The sequence below is a fragment of the Aplysia californica genome, unplaced genomic scaffold (assembly GCF_000002075.1).
Source record: "Aplysia californica isolate F4 #8 unplaced genomic scaffold, AplCal3.0 scaffold00003, whole genome shotgun sequence".
Taxonomy (NCBI): domain Eukaryota; kingdom Metazoa; phylum Mollusca; class Gastropoda; order Aplysiida; family Aplysiidae; genus Aplysia; species Aplysia californica.
In genome coordinates, this window is record NW_004797273.1 from 525,600 (window position 1) to 544,068 (window position 18,469).

The 18,469-nt window shown below is 37.7% G+C and overlaps 1 protein-coding gene across 1 annotated transcript; it reads right to left on the minus strand.

Annotated features, from left to right (window-relative positions):
• Positions 1-2,864: 2,864 nt before the first annotated feature.
• LOC101857843 (coiled-coil domain-containing protein 170) lies at positions 2,865-18,374 on the minus strand. Its single transcript, XM_005089092.2, has 12 exons — positions 18,098-18,374; positions 16,890-17,006; positions 15,457-15,552; positions 13,670-13,926; positions 13,241-13,391; positions 11,853-12,038; positions 10,698-11,015; positions 9,984-10,184; positions 8,734-8,907; positions 7,801-8,043; positions 6,396-6,632; positions 2,865-4,175 (listed from the first exon to the last, which is right to left on the minus strand). The coding sequence occupies exons 1-12, from the start codon at positions 18,272-18,274 to the stop codon at positions 3,861-3,863; spliced, it is 2,472 nt and encodes an 823-aa protein (XP_005089149.1). The 5' UTR covers positions 18,275-18,374; the 3' UTR covers positions 2,865-3,860.
• Positions 18,375-18,469: the final 95 nt, after the last annotated feature.

Genomic DNA, 18,469 nt, shown 5'->3' on the forward strand with positions numbered 1-18,469 from the left:
TTATACTTCATACTACCTTTCAAACTATCCATTATAAAACGCAAAGGTACGAGACACACCTTTGAGCGACATATATACTTCCTCTAGAGGGTACAGAACCTTTAATTGCTTCCATTCTGCATAAAGACAGAGACACACCCATCTCTGAAAGGTCTGATCCAAGTTGGTGAATAGCTGAAGGAAATTTCCTAAAGCAAATGAAGTTACAAAATGGTCGGCTGCAGATTTTTTTTTAAATGCCCACACCACAGTGCAGCACCATACTGTCTCCAACAGTACATGTGAAAGTAACACAAAGGCAGAGAAAAAAGACTGAGATCAACAATAAGTACAGACAACCCCTCCCCCCCCCCTCCTAAAAAAACCAACAAACAACCCACATGACTTGAAATGACTCCCTGGAGATCGATGTCTTATACATCTAATATATATATATATATATATGACATGAACTGCAGATTTTGGTAATGAAATTTGACACCATAGTTCAAAAGTCCACAACATTCTTACATTTTCATAAAGGGTACAGCTTTTGATATTTCAAAAGTGTGAAAAGTACCAACAAGTGAACATACTAGCTAGTTACAAAATCAATCTTGTCTTTTTGACAATTTCACAGAATTTTAGGACAAGATGCCATACCATACAGCATTGTGGTATTATAGTTCATTTCCAGCATGCTTGTTGTAAGGATGGAAGGGCAGTTCATAAGGTAAAAGTTTCTCAAGTCTAGGGAAGGAAGGACACACTGCACTTAGGACACGAGCTCTAGCCTTCAAATGGCGACCTGATCATGGATGGAAAGGGGGAAATCAAACACAGAAGATGGAACATGTACAAGGCTAAAACGTATTATTTTTTAAACTGTTTTGAAATAAACTGAATCTGTTGACCTCATTGGTGATGGTTTTAACGAAGATCATGGAATTTATAGTGAACAGTGGACGATGTGAAGCAACCTGTGGCTAGGTTCATACCCATGAACAGAAATCCTTTCTACCTTTATTATGTGGAGCCACATCAATGAATCACTACTGACAAAAGTGTACAATCCCACATTTGAGAAAAGAAACCAAATCATGAGCTGAAAGCTGATTCTGTGTATCTGGTGCAGTTTACAGGGATGTGGTTGGGTGGAAAGTGCGGAAGTACTCTACACAAATTAAAAAGACGGCCTTATGAACATTTTGTTTCTTGAGGCACAGTGCATCAGTTTGGCAGTAACATTTCATCTTTGAGGAGAAGTTCCATAAACGTCCAAATAGTGGAACACTTCTAAAGAACTGTGCTAACACCAAGAAACAGACAGTTGGTCTCTTGGCTTGCAAAGGACTAAATGTCTCATTCATAAAGAACAAAAAAACACCCAAAAAAACCACTAGTCAACTGCAACCCTATCATCGGAACCAGAAATTGGGTTTTCATTTTTTTAAAACAACAAACAGTACATATACAACAAACAGTGCCCTTCTGAATCATATTTGAAGCTATTTGCAAAAACATTTTGTATAACCAACAAGACAGAGAATTCACATTGATACTTTTTGGTCCAATTTGATGTGACTGATAAACGTATGGGGCTTGTCTTTGGTGGTAGAGATTTGCCATTATATCTCCCTCCTTCAACAAAAACAAACCGATCAACCAGAAGAGATCCAATTCTCTATCCAAGTTATGACAAGAATAAAAAAGCACTACATGACAAGCCATAAAACGTCTTAAGACACAAGAGCCTTTTTTTCAAGAGCAAGTGTCATACCCTTTCACGAAGTTAAATGAAATGGAAGATTGCAACTAAGACACTTAAGTGGAAATTAAGCAACACCCTTTTTTCACTTTCACATCTTCAGGGAGGATTTCTGCTGATTACCTCAAAAGCAAAACACCATTTGTGACAACAGAGAAAAGGTACCTGTCAGTGTCATTTGACTGTGATAAGTTTGCAGTGATCCATATTTCTCGTGTTCAGCCTAAGTGTGTGCTATAAAGGATATTTCTGCTAAAAATAAAGTAAAAACGAAAAAATAAAACAAACCAAAAATTATGTTTTCATAAGCTACCACTGACTACATGTCAAACTTTATGGCACTGAAACGTTAACAAGATCCATTACAGCGACCATCGAGAATCAAAGTGAAGTTCACCAAAAACAAAACAAAACCTCTTTACTCAAAGGCACCATGCAGACTTCAGGCGATTACCTCTCAGCTACTAACACATGCTTTCTTGTCTCACAACATTTAACCCCCCCCCCCTCCCCCATTTCTCCTTTATTCCACCATCAAAAAATGTCTGAGATGACAAACAGTCAGATCTTGGTTGGAATGTAAACATTAAGTCAAAATATGTGGGGCATCATGGTGAAACAGGTACTTGTCAAAATAGTGAAATTGAAGAAACCAGGTGTGAAAATTGTTACCAATTTTTTTATTTTTTTTAAATTATTTTTTTTTGGGGGGGGGGGGGGCTCACTACCTTTTAAGTCTGTTAAAAAACACATTTCTGTGTGGGTGTTACTGAAAAACGATTAAAAGCACAAAAAGCGTCAATTTTCAGTTTCCAAAGTCTCTCAAACAGTGAAAGTCACTAAACTTTGGTGGCCATTGTCTCACTAATTTTACCCATGAAAGCAGGAGATTCTCACCTCCTTCAATCACGAGCATCTCAGACTTCTATTCATGATAGATGGATATTTTTTCCATCAAAAGCAAGGCAAAGGAACAGGCTGCAAGAGTATACCAATAACTTCACACGCCCAAAAAATGATGAGCGCCTGATTCAACCATGTTGTGACACATTATTTCTCGGTCCTTATGAAAATGAATTGTAAATGTATAAATCCAAGTATTAATAAGAAAGAGACGGGTATTAAAAGTATGACTTTATCGTAAAATGTAAATATATATAGACAATATATCCCAAATCAAAAAGGTTAAAACGATGCCACTATCCATAACTGATTTCATGTACAGATTAAAGAATCAGATGAGTACATGATCTAAAAATTGCTGCAAGGAACAATGTCAATAGAACAAAATAGAGAACAAATTTAATACCCTAAAAAAAAGACTATATAAATACATGAACCACATATGAGTTGAGAGACATGCGCATATCATAACTAACTATGATACATATCATAATATACTTTATACCGGTTACTTTTGATTGATTTACAACACAATCAAATATTTGATTCGTGTTAAGAAACTTTTTGAGCTGACAAGGCACCATATCACAGTAAGACTACACATGTCCTAAACTTTATCCATAATTTTAAATATTGTAAATACATCAAAGAGGACAGAATGATTGAAAAGGCAATGTTAAAGTAAGGATAAAAACATGGGACCTGTTTCATAATTAACATGATCGATTTGATTTCTAACACCAAAAACCCAAACAATTTCCTTTATCACAGAATGGCTTAACTTTACTTAAAGATTTAAATTCAATTCTTAAAGTCTCCAACGCAAAAGGTGGAAAAACTATAGTTACAAACACTACAGTATTTGATTGTGAAATATGAAAATGTCAGATATTGCCAATATATGACAACAAAATTTTCTTTAAATTACAAGCCATATTCCCATCCACTTCCCTGACACAAAAGATACCAATATTATGCAAATTATGACTTCAAAACGGTAATAAAATCATCATTCTGTTCTTGTACCATGAACGTTTGTATAGGGAAATCAACTTTGCGTTGCTGCTTCAATTTAATATCACCATTATACATTTGAATAGGAATAAATGACTAATATGCGTAACCGTATTGACATGAAATACATAAAAATTAATGTCATGAAATAAGTATTCACCTTTGGAAAACATTACAACTATTCCTCTGTACACCCTCAGTATTGTCTCGGATCTCGTCTCATGGGTGACAATGATCGTGCGCGAGTGCGAATCTTGTGCGCCTTCCTTCGAGAGCGCTCTCGCGACCGCTGCACGATGGGGTCAGTGCCGGTGAGAACTCGGCGGAAGTCATCTGCGGTGCCATCCTGTACGTCTTGAAGAGCCTCCTCCAGAGACAGAGTGGTGAACGCTGTAGTATGGTGCGCCTCTATCAGCTTCTCCAGGCGTGTGATGATCTCGTAGTCTGGAACGGCCAGTGTGTTGATGTCAAGGCCAAGCATACGGGCCACCACCGTGCGGAAGTCCAACAGCTGAGGGGGACATAGGAAAAAATCATCATCAAGGCACAGTCAACAGGAGAAAAGTAGAAAGTTTCATCTGAATTTCCATCTTGAAAAATAGCTAATAATATGTGGAAAATGGAAATTTAGCATAAGACTTTTATAATACAGTAGTCTCTGCCTAAGATCCCGGTGCTCGGGAGCAAGGACATACGGGATCTTAGGCGAACCGGGATCTTAACCGACAAACCCAGAGAAGAATCTATGGTGACCCATGCTAAGGTTCACAATCGATAAAATGGTATCCCTCCACTCTAAAATGAACCGATGTGGCCGCTTGGTGGGTTTAGGACGTAAGGCAAGCAAAGAGTGGTTAACCTTGATGACCTATCACAGTGCATAGTGGAATGAGACGTGCCATTTTCACTTATTATCCTATCATGAATCTCAAATTATACGCTTATCCAGTTGCCCCTCCCCCTTACCTGTCGAAAATGTATAGCTTTCCATCTCTGACCGAGCCCCCCCCCCCCCCCCCCCGTCTGTCTCGCAAATTCGGGAGTAGAGACAACTTCTCCAATGGTCAGGGAAGAGTTCACAGTTCAATCCGTGATCCCACCTGGAGCAAACATGTAGGCCCTACCCACCCGGCGAGTGATGTAAGTTTAGGGGGAGAGCTCAGGTGTGAGTGCGATGTTCGGGGAAAACAAACGTGTCGGTCAGTTCACACCCCGGTGTGATCCCGTCTGGGGCAAACATTGTATCGCTTCATCGAGTTTTTCAACGTGTATGTGATCACATTCACGATAGTGGCTGATTTTTGACGCGATGGACAGTTTATTGATCTCAACTTTTCACTCTTGGTTGATCGGCTGTCCAGCCCGGTTTTTTGTTCCGCAAATTATGATCTGAAATGCGGGACCTTAGCCGAATGTAGACCTTCAGAGTGAATCAGAGCGGGATCTTATGGGTGACTTTTGTATAGTAAAATAAAAATTCTGTTTTCTTAAAACAGCGGGATCTTAAGCGAACCGGGATCGTAAGCGGTGGGATCTTAGGCGGAGACTACTGTAATTAATTATACGACAAGATGTGGAGTAAGAGGAGCACCTCACTAACAGGAAAGTTGTGTGTGTCTCCTGTTCATGGAACAGTGAACTATTTTCATCCCCTGGCCAGAACAGGGTAGTAACTGTGCAGACAGGTTTCATGAAGCAGACAGTCATTGCACGGATTGTATAAGTTTAACAATCTTTGTACCTTCAGCAGATTGAGAGATACAACTAGTCCACTATTCCTTTAACTGAAGTCACAATTTTCTTCAAGGGAGGGAATCACTGGTAGATCATATTTCTTAACTTGCCCTATTTTTTCTGTCAATCTGTTTTGATTCTTCCATCTCTAAATGATCATCATTGTGTCAGTGTGCTTCTGTGGACTCTGACTCAAGCAATTCTTTTATGAGATACAATTCATGAGTCACAAGTTTTCTGGTTTAGAGGTGGCATATTTTTTTCAGTACTTACTATACCTTTCCTGACATCATCTGTTTGGTACCCATTTGTCAAACAAAAGCCAGATTAAGCAAAAATTAGAACCTCAAACCTCCAAAGCATAGGGAACCCATCGTGCCTGCTTGTGTTTAAATGATTGTATACATTTGAAGCCCTGTTTGAGGCAAGATGCTCCTACTCTGCTTGTCGTAGTCAACTCAGGATGAGTAGGACACAGCATCCCAACAGAAAGATGGTGGTAATAGATGAAATCCTTGACTTTCTCAAGCAAGTATTCATCTCCTGTCTTCTGCATGCTTCAGAGAGCCTAACTAATACACGACAGAAGCCAGAACTTGTGTCCAGTTATTACTCAAACAACAAGTAAAAAATCACCAACATAATATTACATGTGAGGTGTGCTAACAAAAAGAACTACTCCTCACAATCTATGAATGGAGATATCAGCTAAAAATCAACACTGAGGTCAAATTTTCATTATATATATTTTCAATTGACGCCATTTTCTTCAAGTATAACTTGTCCCTTACTATTCTAATCACATAAATCGTACATTTGTAGATTTTCAATTGATGCTATATTTAAAAAGTATAACATGTCTCTTATTATTTAATACTTATGAATTGTACAAACTCCACCCAAAAATTTGACATATTTATTTCCATAAGGCTAAAATCTGAGAAGTAACTCATTCTGTCAGCACACCTCTCATATGACTCATTGTGCGACTACTCACCTGCTTTTCTTTGTACTTCAGGTTATCCAAAGCATTCTTGGTTGTGCGTAGTTCACTGCTGAGTGCCTGCACCGCATTCTCTGAGGCCACTGAGTTCTCCTGTCTGTTGTTCTCAGTCTCATCCACAGTCGACTTGAGCTGGGAGATTTTGCGTGACTGACGTTTCCGGATTTCTTCCAACTCCTCAATCTGTCGTGCCAGTTCGTCAATGTCTTTGCGCTGTTCAAGTGTTCTCACCTGCGGCAAGTTTTAAAGAAATGAGTTAATAACTTAATAATAATTTCAGTGCAATAAACAATACTGTCTTTCACATGCTACAGACATAATTTTGCTTTTCATGTCTTTGATAGGTGCACAATACTTTCAAAAGATTTTCTTTTACGCTGATACTTTTCATTTTCATATCTTATTAACTCGTTTTAATGAAAGTCAAATTACTTCAAATTAGTTTGTGTTTTCATATTCCACTTCTCACACAAATAACAGGGCCAGTGTTTTTAATAACAGGATAGAAAAAAGTCAATCCCTCCACTGAAGAATGTCTCTATCCTGGGGACACATTCTTTCATGTTCACACACTGGGGCCCTGTATACATTTAATATGTGTCTCTTCTCTGAATGAACGACACAAAGAAGTTGAAAGCCTCTTGAGGCCTTTTTAGTTAACAAGCATGAGATTTGGTGTATCTCATCTTTTAAATAAGCAAAATGGCCAAAACATGAGAAACTTCTCAGCCGACAATTATATACAGCTCCCATTCATGCAAAAGAAAAAAAAATGCCCCACATTCACTTTAAATGCCACAAGCCACAAGTAACACTGAGAAGACAGCAACATCACAACACCAAAAATGTTGGTTTTAGTTTTCTTAAGAGTTTTACGGCACCTGCAACATAATTAGGTCATATAAGTGCCGAAGATTAGAGGTGTTACTAGAGAGTACCATACAAAAAAAAAAAAACCAAGGCGGGGAGAAAAGAATGATGGCTGTTTAAGAAGAAACAAACTACACCAGCGCACCCACCAACCACCCACACCCAAAATGGGTCCCTTGGGTCAGTCAGAAGAGTCAAGAACCACCATTAGTAACTGATAGTGGCTGAACAGAATGAAAACCTGGACACAAGAGAACAACATTTACAACTGCATCAACAACAACATTAGGAGGCACTGGTTTTAGTTAAAATTAATTTTTCGGGTTGCAAATAGGTGCAACTGAGAAATTACTATCGACTCTGTTGTCCTCTTAATTTGTCATCCACACACACACATACACGCACATACACACACACAAACACCTGCACACGTATACACACATATACACCTTCACACACACCCCCACCCCCACACACATAAACACATAACAACAACATCAATATCAGCTCGCACAGAACAGCAACATACCTTGAGTTCCCCTGATCCCATCAGCTGTGCCTTGAGGTTCTGCACCTCCTGCCTGGAGTCATGTAGCTGGAGCTTGTACTTCTCAACCAGCTTCTCCAGCTTCTGCACCCTCAGGGACTCAGTCTCTCGCAGACGCTCGGCGTCCACCCGTCCGTGAACGCGCTCCTCCAGGGAGGTCATCTTCTTGCGCAGGAGGTCAATGTGCAGATCCTTGCTCTCAAGCTGTTCTTTCAGTGCCTTCACCTGCACAAAGAAGACAATGTGTGAGGCACGGGGCATCAATGGTGAAATCAGATGCTTGTCAAAATAATGTTACTCGTAGAAACTGGCAATTTTCCACCAATTTGGCAGTTTTTATAGAATTCTTTGTCTTTTGGCTCAGCACTTTTTGTGTCTATTTAATAATACAGTTATGTGTGGATTTGCCTAAAAAACGTTGATTAAAAGCAAAAAAAAAGTAAATTTTCAGGTTCAAGGATTCTCAAGCCAAGGAAGTCACCAAACTTTGGCAGCCATTTGTCTTAGCATTTCCCCATTTGTCTATTTGTTTGAGCTTTGTAAAACAAACTTTTAACATTTGTGAGGTATAAATTTAATTGTAAGAGCTGTTCCATGGACTCCAGTGGCTCCTTGATTTAGTAAGTTCACAAAAAATGACAAGCAATATCAAAGACACATCTTCCACGTCTGTGATCATGCAGCATGTCTTTTTAACTAATACAAGATAAATATAGTTCAAAAACAGGCTTTCCACTGTGGCACAAAACAACTCTTTTCTAATACCTGCATTAGTGTGAAATTGTCTATTTGTGGACACTGATTGAACCTCAGAATTATATTATGTATGCGTTGTACAAGCCAGCTCAACCCAAATTTCCACAAAGGGATAACTCAAGGCGGTATATTTTTCTCTGAGATTGTTTTCTTATCTACCTTGCGCTGCAGACTGTAGACATGTGTAGACTTCTCCGCCAAAGTGCCTGTCTCCAACTTCACCAGCTGCTCCGCTCGGGCCACAAGAGCATCCATGGTCAAATCCAGACCCAGATCAAGAGAGATGCGGTCCATCTTCATGATCTCTCCCAGCTTCTGTAAACCTCGCAGATACTGTGACACAAAGACAATGGCATCATGAGTCCACATAGCTGGTATGGATGTGTATAGTATAGTATAAGGTTTTACGGCGCTAGAAATGTGTGGCATCATGGTGAAATCAGGCACTTGTCAAAATAATGAAATCAGAGAAACTGACATGCCTGTCAGGCAGCTTTTATCAATTTTTTCCGGCCTAACACATCTTATGTTCTTGAAAAATACATTTTATGTGGATTTTTACTAACAAACAGAGATGACAGCACAAAAAAATGACACTTTTCACTTTCCAAGGTCACTCAAGCTTTGGAAGTCACTAAACTTAGCCGGCTATTTTCTCGTTAATTTTTTATCTGACACCAGACAACCTTCACCTCCTTTAACAGCAAATATCCAGACTTTTATTCAAGATAAAAAAAAGGCGATTTTTTCCATAAGAAAACAATACAAATGAAAAGGTATTGCTTTTCATATCTGCATATACACAATTTAGATCACGTGAGAGATGGGCTTTGACCTGTCCAATCAGAGCCAACCCAGGCTGAGAGGGATACAACATTTCAGTGCAAAGACTGAGATACTTGATAACAATTCTTTCCACTCAGGGATCAAACTTGGTTCTCTCGCACGCTACAGCAAAGCACCTAACCGCAACACCATAGGAGCCAGTTGTGGGTATGTGAAATGAGTGGCACTGAGCCTTTGGTTATGACCAGTCAGTACAATGACGATATTGTCCTGCAATGATGTGATTAGGATATGGATTATAAAAATGATCTGCATTATTATTATCACTACGATAATAGTACACAGTAAAGCAGTAGGATGAGCATATTGCTATAAGTCACCCACTTACTACATTTAGACCCCAAAAGAAGATAAAATAATATACAACTTGCAGACTGAAGTGATTTACAATAACCTTGGTTAGGACTTATCATTCTAGGCAATTAAACACAACTCCCATCGGCACTAATTTACAGCAGAGCTAAATTACACCAAACTGAGCACCAGAAGAAATGATTTTTTTTTACAAATAATGCAAAAACCAGTGAATGATACAGTACTGTCATCGAGGGGAGGTAACTCACCTTTTCTTTATCAAACTTGAATCCATCCCTGAGCACGTCCCCTGCGGACAGCTCCCCCTCTGCAATGCGCAGCCTCTCTGCCATGTCCATACTTTCCACCTCAAAGCGTTTTGCTCGCTGCGCCATGTCACGGTGGATGCTCAGTTCCTGTTCCAACTGCTCTGACAACTGTTTCACTCGGATGTCATAGTCCTCCGCACGCTAAGGAGAAAAAGTAAAGATTCAGCAGGTAAAAACTTGCATCATATTATTGTATCAGACGAAGAAATTATCATCTCTATAAAGACATTATTTATGAATGGGAATCTAATGTGAAGACAATTACCACCAAGGGGAAATAATGATCTTCATATTCTCAAGCAAAACAAGGCATTTTCCATTCTATAGATTACAACAATTTTCTCAAATAAGAGTTTGTTTGTGTACTTATTTCAGTCAGAAGAAAAGCGTACTAACCTATAAAAATCTGGTTACAAAAGAATTTTCAAAAGACAGACACAGAAGAGGGAAAGAAAAGAAGTCACATCTAACAGCATATTCTCCAACCACTAAACTGAAAACACTGTGGGAAAAATGCAACAATACGATATTCTAGAAAAGGGTTGTTTTCATTTTTACTAAAATCTTAAGTAATTCTTACAACTGTCATTACTTCAATCAATACTATAATATAATTCCTTTAAAGAAAAAAATTCTTGTAAGTACTTTACATACCCTATCAAGCTCCTTCTTGTCTTCAGTAATTCTTCTCACACATTCCTTGATACATTCTTCTGTTGGCACAACGTCGTTAAAGGCAGTGCTGAGGAGGTTTGCAATTTGATCACGGAAAAGCTTGAACTGGGTCCCTGATGTGTGCACAGAGTGAGAGCTTTCTCTGTAGTTGCGCTCCATGGTAGAGAACCGATCGTTGCAAAGAGCCAGCTCACCCTTGGTGGCTTCCAATGAACGCTGACCAGCATCAACTCTCTCTCGTAGGAGTTCAATTTCTCTCTCAAGGTCACGTTTTACTGCCACAGCATTGTCTCGTTCCTGTACCAAAATGAGCATAAAGTTAGCATATTTTTCTAAACAATTATTTTTGAACTACTGTTAGTTGCTACAAGTAAATTGTTGAAGCGTAATATGGAAATGCACAAATCAACATTCCTAAAACAGATTTTCATTTTCTTTGTGGGTACCTTCAGTTTGTTTTACTCAAAGCATAAAAGTTCACAGAAAGTCTGAAGATTTCTCAGATACAAATCAAATCTTTATACTTATTTTATTAACATTTGAATGAAATGTTTGCCTTTTGTTTTAGTAAGCTACAAAACGTAAGTAGATTATTTTAAAGGTGGAGCACAATGTCCAGCGGTCAGAGTAAATGAAAATGGAAGGAACAGAGGCAGAGTTTGTAAAACAAAGGAAACATCACGAAAGCTCATCAAAGCACAGAAGCTCATGCATATTATTCCTTCCACTATCATTCTGTCCCCGTGGTTTTAAGCATCCTGCATAATTTAGCAAAATTTGATCATTTTTTTGGCATAATTTCTAATTATTTTCCTTTTTCATTCTTTGTTAAAATTAACAGAATCGCACAATTTCACATTTTTGGGCTCAGCTTGCATAATTTCAGAATTTTTCCCGCATAAAACGACGGGGACAGAATCATTGAGGTTGCACCTCCAGCTGATAAACAATAGAGGGGGAGACACTTTATTGAATCTAAGATCATTCATGTTGATGTACAATGATGCTTTTAGTTTTTAGTCAAAGTGAATTTTACGGTACGTGCAACACAATAAGGTCATATAAGTGAAAATAAAGCTTCAATGATTTAATTAAAATAAGTTAGGTCATTTGAAGGAGACAAGAGAAACTGACCAATCTGAGATTTTCAATATCTGATGTGTATCTTGTTGTGATCTTCTGCTCTCGGCCAACTTCAGAAACGAGTCTCATGATAGTCTCCCTGCTCGCCTTGGTCTCCAGTTGGGTTTCGTTCAGGTGCTCATTCATGTTCAGGATCTTTCCTTTCAGCATCGCGTTCTCCTGGATCAGATCTGTGAGCTGCATGTATCAGGATAGAAAAAAGTTAGTATTTGAAAAGAAATTGGATTTTGGTATCAAAGTCAGAATGAAAGAGAAGCACATTGATGCTATTGAGTTTTTTATTTGGTGAATCAGCCCGATGGCAGCTATATATGTGCTTAAGGAGAAAGCTCACAATTATAGCAACGTTGAAGGAAGACGTGGAGTGACATCAAGCGACTAGCCCAGGATAGGGAAAGGTGGAGAGTGTTTGTTCGCGGCCTGTATCCTGCCCCAGGGTGAGAAAGGCAATGATGATGATGACGAAAGAAGTTGAAGGAAAAAACCACACCATGGAATTCACTAACCATCCAAAAGATAGAAAAAGTGCCTCGTTGAACAATAAGACAGTTTAATAATTTGAATTTCTGAAAAGAACAGAGACAAACTCAATTTCACAAAGATAGTGAAAATGAGAATGAAAGAGAATAGCAGCCCAACAGGGATTTTTTCTTTTTTAAAAGTAAAACATAATATTATTGCCATGACCTTCAGTATTCTTTCTTGGAAAGAGATGAAAAAGTGTAGTGAGGGCAACATATTGTCGCTGTCATGATAAAAATGAGAAACTCCAATGTTTTCAACTCACCCTGGAAAGCAGAGTCCAATAAAGTCACTCATTTTTCTTGCAACAACAATTCCCGGTACATAGATCAGTATCATATCTTATATCATTTTTAAAAAAACCTAAATTTACATGATTTTTAAAAAATTGCTATTGATATCTCAGTTTAGTTTTAGTAAGAGTTTTACATCAAATACAACACAAATAAGTCATTAAAGTGCTGAATATTAGAGGTTTTACTAGAGAGTAACCTGCAAAGAAAAAGGGGAGAAATAAGGATGATTGATGTTTGAAAGGAAAGAAGGAGCAAACCACACTAGAGTGGAAGTCGGCCACTAGTTTTACAGTAAGCATGAAAAGGCATACAAAAAAAGAATAAAAGTGAACACAATCATATATCCTAAACTGAATGTATAATATAACTATACACAAAGTTTCCCAAAAGAGAATCATTTCAAAATTATACAAGAAAGTAAACCAGTTTTTGGTGCTTCATATTAGAGAATCTCCAAGTAGTCCAAGTACATCAAGAAATCTAAATAACCTTGCCATTTGTTATTTTTAAAAAGAGATTTAAGTTCCCGGTGTAAGGGTGATTCAACAACAGCCTTCATACCTTTTTCAAAACAATGTCAATGGAAGACTGTGATGCATCAACGAGATCCTCAGTGTACAGAAGGCTGCTGAGCTGTACAAGGAAGTCTGAGAGACGTCTCCCTTCACTCATCAGCCTTGACTCAGAATGTTCTCTCTCTTCAAGTTGTTTCCTAAATAATATTAAGAGAACCATTAGATAAATTTTCATAAAACATAATCACAAAACACTTGAACAGTGCATTAAAAAGTACGTTGTTCCTGTAATCCAATATTGCTATTGTTCAATGATGATGTAAAAATCAAAATGATTGGTGTACTTCATTTTCCAAAATCAGTTGCCTAATCTACATAGAGCTTTAGTATATTCAATCAGAAAACAAATATACCTGTCGGATCAAATATAAAATCTTTCTTCCTTTCAAATCTTGTCTCTGTCCTTGACACTCACCGTAACCTTTGCTCCAGCTCAACAATTTTCTCATTTGCCTCCCTATTCTCTCGCTGCAAGGTGGAGATGGTGTACTCTCCTCTGTTAGCAACTGTCTCATAAGAATCGGCTCTTGATTCAAAGTCGGAGAGTTTTTCTCTCAAGGAGGCCACCATTTCCGACAGCCGACCTTCCGTCTCTCGGTTGTTTTCCACCCGTAGCTCCAATTCCCTGATTCTGACATCTTTGGCTTCTAATTCTACTGACAGCTCTCTTATCTGTGGAATAAACATACTGCGTCTAAAGTCAAAACATTGGAGCAGATCTCTTGATATAAGTAGTCGCATTTACCCCCGTGCCCTCACTTTGCTAAAGCTGTTAGCTTCTTTTCCCTGACTTGCCACCTGCACCACATAAGGCGATGCTCGAGACAAAAGACACAAGCATCCTTTCCCGTATTTCCTGAGAGCTGTCTCTACAATAAGCATGTCTCCCAGACAATCACTAATCATGTACTTGGCCAGTCTTAAAAAAGGACCAGTTATTTGCTCAATCCACTGAACTTATCCAACTCTACTGTTCCCATCCATCTGTACATATTTCTTGGTTTTTCATCCTGGTCATGAGGAGCCTGTCATTTAAAAAGTTTGTTGATTATCAATACATTTGAAGTGGTAGAGACAACAGAGTAACCTTTAATTCAAAGAAGGCGATTTACAATAAAGTTAAAATTTTGCCAAGGTAGATTTGAACCACCTTCTGACCATATAAATATAGTAAAGTTGTCACTTGTTTAAAATATAATCATAGAGTTGAGCACAGCTTCTCTCCCCACCCCCCAGCCTTTCTTCCATACTAGCTATTCAAGACATCACCGCAGGCAGGTTCGATTACTACCAATATTCCCTCTCTGATCTCTAAATCATGATTAGAAGTTTTTCTAAAATTAAAGTTTCAGGAAAACAGAACAAACACAAGAAACTTAAAACCAGCACGGCAATTTTAAGATTTTCTTTTTTTCCAAAACGGTGATGTTATTGAACTTCATGCAGTACCTCACTTTGCACAATTCTTTAAAGATTATGTATTCTCCAAGGACACAACATCAGACCAAGCTGAGCCTTGACCCCCAAACCCACAATCTCATAATTAAGAGTCTGGTACCATTAACACCAGATTATCAACCCCTGGCCAATTGATATAAGTACTTTGAGCATATTTATAGATAAATTAGTACTCATTTTTTTAATTCAGGAGATAAAAGAAACAAACTTTCTGATTTCATCCTAATTGCCGTAGCATAATAAACTTTGCAATTTTTCAAAACCATTTGATTTTTTAAACTTCATCTACCCTTTGCAAAGTCTTCACTCTGTATTAAACTTGAAATTTCCATAGAAAATCTCAGTTCTTATTGACAAAAAAAGCCTTTAAATCTGAGACAATTCATTTGAAATCACTACATCACAGATGTAAAAATTAACCTATTTCATTTCAGTTATCATTTAGACTAATACTTTTACCTGAAGTTTGAATGTATAGCCCAATACCTGAACAAGACCTAGAGATATTTTTCAATAGTTCTTTGTCCCACTCTTTTTTTCTCTACCTCCTTCTCTTATTATTCACAAATGAAGAAACATACATACACACTAAAGAGAACCCCTCCTCCCCCCAAAAAAAACCCCCACCAACAACCAACAAACAAACACAAAAACAAAGCCCCCCCCCCAAAAAACAAACAAATTTAAAAAAACAACAAAAACAAAAAAACAAACATAAAATGCAAAATAATGTAAATAACGTACCCTTTCCTGCGCTCTTTCAAATTTCACCTGTACGGAAGCGAGCTCTCCTCTCGTTGCTTCCACTGCACCCCGTTCTCCAAGGTACAGACTGTCGAGCTGGAAACAAAACAAAGCTGCATTCAGCATGAAAATAACAAGGATCAGTGTAACATTCTTAAGCAGAAGAATTTAATTGTAGTCTTAAGTAGGCTATATCAGAAACCATTTCACATATATATGGAAACGCAAAAAGCATTATAAACAGTTCAGAGAGCTCTAATTTCCTTTTTCTAAAAAGAAGACCAGTCGTACCTGTTAATATCCTTCACATATTCCACTTTTCAGTTTTAACGTTACCTCCAACCCCATAGTAACGCAAACCTAGAAATCAAAAATACACAAAAGAATGTTAAAAAAACACCTTGATGGTTATGGTTGCCAGAAGGAAAGGGGCTCTTCTAACGAGGAAAAATGATCACATATGTAAAAATTAGTTGCACTGCAGATTGAAGAGCCAGCAGTCAACTAGGACTGTGAGCTAGCTGGGAAACACAAAGAAGAAAGAAGACTTTGATGATATTATGACCATTAGTTGATGTCATTTTTTTAAGGCCATGGAGTTGGGAAAGAGCTGTTTGGCTTTTTTAAGGGAACATAAATATATGTGAGGCAGAGTGGTGAAATCAGGCCCTCGTCACAACACTGAAAGTAAAAAAACTTGCATTTTTCCGCCAGTTTGGGAATTTTTGTAGAATTTTTGTTTTTTGGCTCAACACCTTTCATGCCCTTTAAAGAACACATTTCTGGGTGGATTTTACTGAAAAACTGTAGATTGGAGACATAAAAGATGTAAATTTTCAGTTCCACGGACTCTCAAGCTAAGGAAATATCTCTACTTTGGCGGCCATTTTCTCGTTAATTTTACCTCTGAAATCAGGCCACCCCCACCTCTTTCAATTGCAAATATCTTGAATTGTATCCAATATAAATTGATATTTTTTTTCATTAACCACAAGGCAAATGGGCAGGCTTTAAGATTATACCAATAACTCTATATGCCCTAAGATTGACGAGCGCCTGATTCCATTGCGTTGTGAGATATATGTGAGGCGAGCTGACATAATGTGTTACTTCTCACAATCCACAAATGGAGATGTTGGCCAAAAATTGACACTAGGGTCAAATTTGTAGGTTTTCTTTTGATGCCATAATCTTGAACTATAACATGCCTTTTATTATTTTATAGGTATAAATTGTAAAATCTTCACCTGTATGCACAATATATATATATATATATATATATCTATTTCCATAAGGCTTGAATCCAAGAAGTAAGTAACTCATTTTGTCAGCACGCTTCAAATATGAAGATCAAACACATTTAAAAGTAAAATAAGCTTCAAGAACATATTCTGTAAAAATATGTTTATGGTTGTTTTTTTTTAATGCATTACCCTGTATGAATCTGGAGCACGTGGGACTTTTGGGGCAGAATCAAGGCTGACCAGGTGCTGCACAAGGCCATCTTTTTTCTTCACTTCTTCTCTCAGCGCTTTTACTTGGTCCTGTAGCTGAAAAATCAAAACATACAAAAAAGAGATTGCAGTATTTCAGTATCTTTTAAACACCCCCCCCCCAAAAAAAAAAACAACAACCCCACCTTCTCTTCGAATTGCTATTGTTGAGATGTGCTCACATTCCTTTGATGCATGTTTCACAAGACAGCAGGGACTATATATAGGCCTATATATATATATATATATATATCATTATTTGGGTCTTGAATTCCAACATCATTTTAGGGCCTACTTTGTAATTCAAAGCCAAAGCTAGGTTGGCTGCAGAAGCCTTGTAAAGAAAATTAACTGGATGATATAACATATGAAACTTCGGCAAACTGTCTTCTTGTGAAATATGCATATTTTTTTAGGAGTATAATACTGGAGAAGCAAAATAAATTGAAAAACCTTGAATAATACTTTTAACCCTCAGTTAACATTGGGCCAAGGCATCAGCTTCAAGAACAGATCATCACTAGTTGATTTGCAATGTTATTACATGCATTATATTATATACTGATGAAATGGATCGAGAGCACTATAAAATAATATATAGAATTAGGGAGATCACAAATTAATGTTTTTATACTGTGATACAAACAAAACATTGATTAACATTTTAGAATAATTCATTGTATAGTATGACTAGAGTCTAGTCCTCTTGCTGTTTTAGTCTTTGACTTTCTATGAGTATGTGTCCAGCAGGAAGAATTGGGTGTTTAAATCATACGTTTAATTACGTTTAAACTTTATAATATGCTTACTGACTGATTTCTCAACCGCAATACTTTGAGCAGATGAACAAGGGAGGATGAGTACTTTGAGTTTTTCATATTTAGAATACAACTTAAAATTTACAATCAATGCATTGCATTATATAGATCTAGAAATGTAATTGAGAAAAACACTGGTTGTCTGGGTAACAATAAAAATAAAACAATAGCACAGGTACTGAAACAATCTGTCTAATGAAATGGATGGATATAATGAATAGTAATGTGCACTGTCTAGCGTGGTGGGGATACAAAATATCTTTAAATTAAAAGAAAACCCTCAGGCCATTTCAAAACATTCACCAAACATGTGACAATATAACTATTTACCTCGCCAACAGCACGTCTTGTCTGACTACCATCATATTTCAGAATTCCAACTGGTGTGAGATTCGCTGCGTCTCGTTGGCGGTAAGCTTGTAATTCAGCTTCCAAATCTCTTATCCTTCTTGCTGAGTTGATGGCTGGTAAGCCCTGACTTTCGCGGCCTATGTTGATGTAACTCATTGCTGAAGTTTACTTGAACTAAAACAATATCTGCCAAAACAATAAGAAATTTTCAAATACAGAAACACAAGTCTGGGCCTCAACCCCGAAGGACTCACTTAGCAACGATAACAACAGTTTGACCCAAACTTCCGTTTTGCAGTTATCGGCTTTCTCGTGAGGTCACGAGAGTTTGTAACTGTCATTTAAGGGAGA

Coding starts and splice junctions, on each gene's coding strand:
- LOC101857843 (XM_005089092.2), bottom strand. CDS start 18,274: ATGAGTTACATCAACATAGGCCGCGAAAGTCAGGGCTTACCAGCCATC. Junction 13,392..13,669: donor GAGCTGGAGCAAAGGTTACG/GTGAGTGTCAAG, acceptor AATATTATTTAG/GAAACAACTTGAAGAGAGAG. Junction 6,633..7,800: donor TGGGATCAGGGGAACTCAAG/GTATGTTGCTGT, acceptor AACTTGCCGCAG/GTGAGAACACTTGAACAGCG.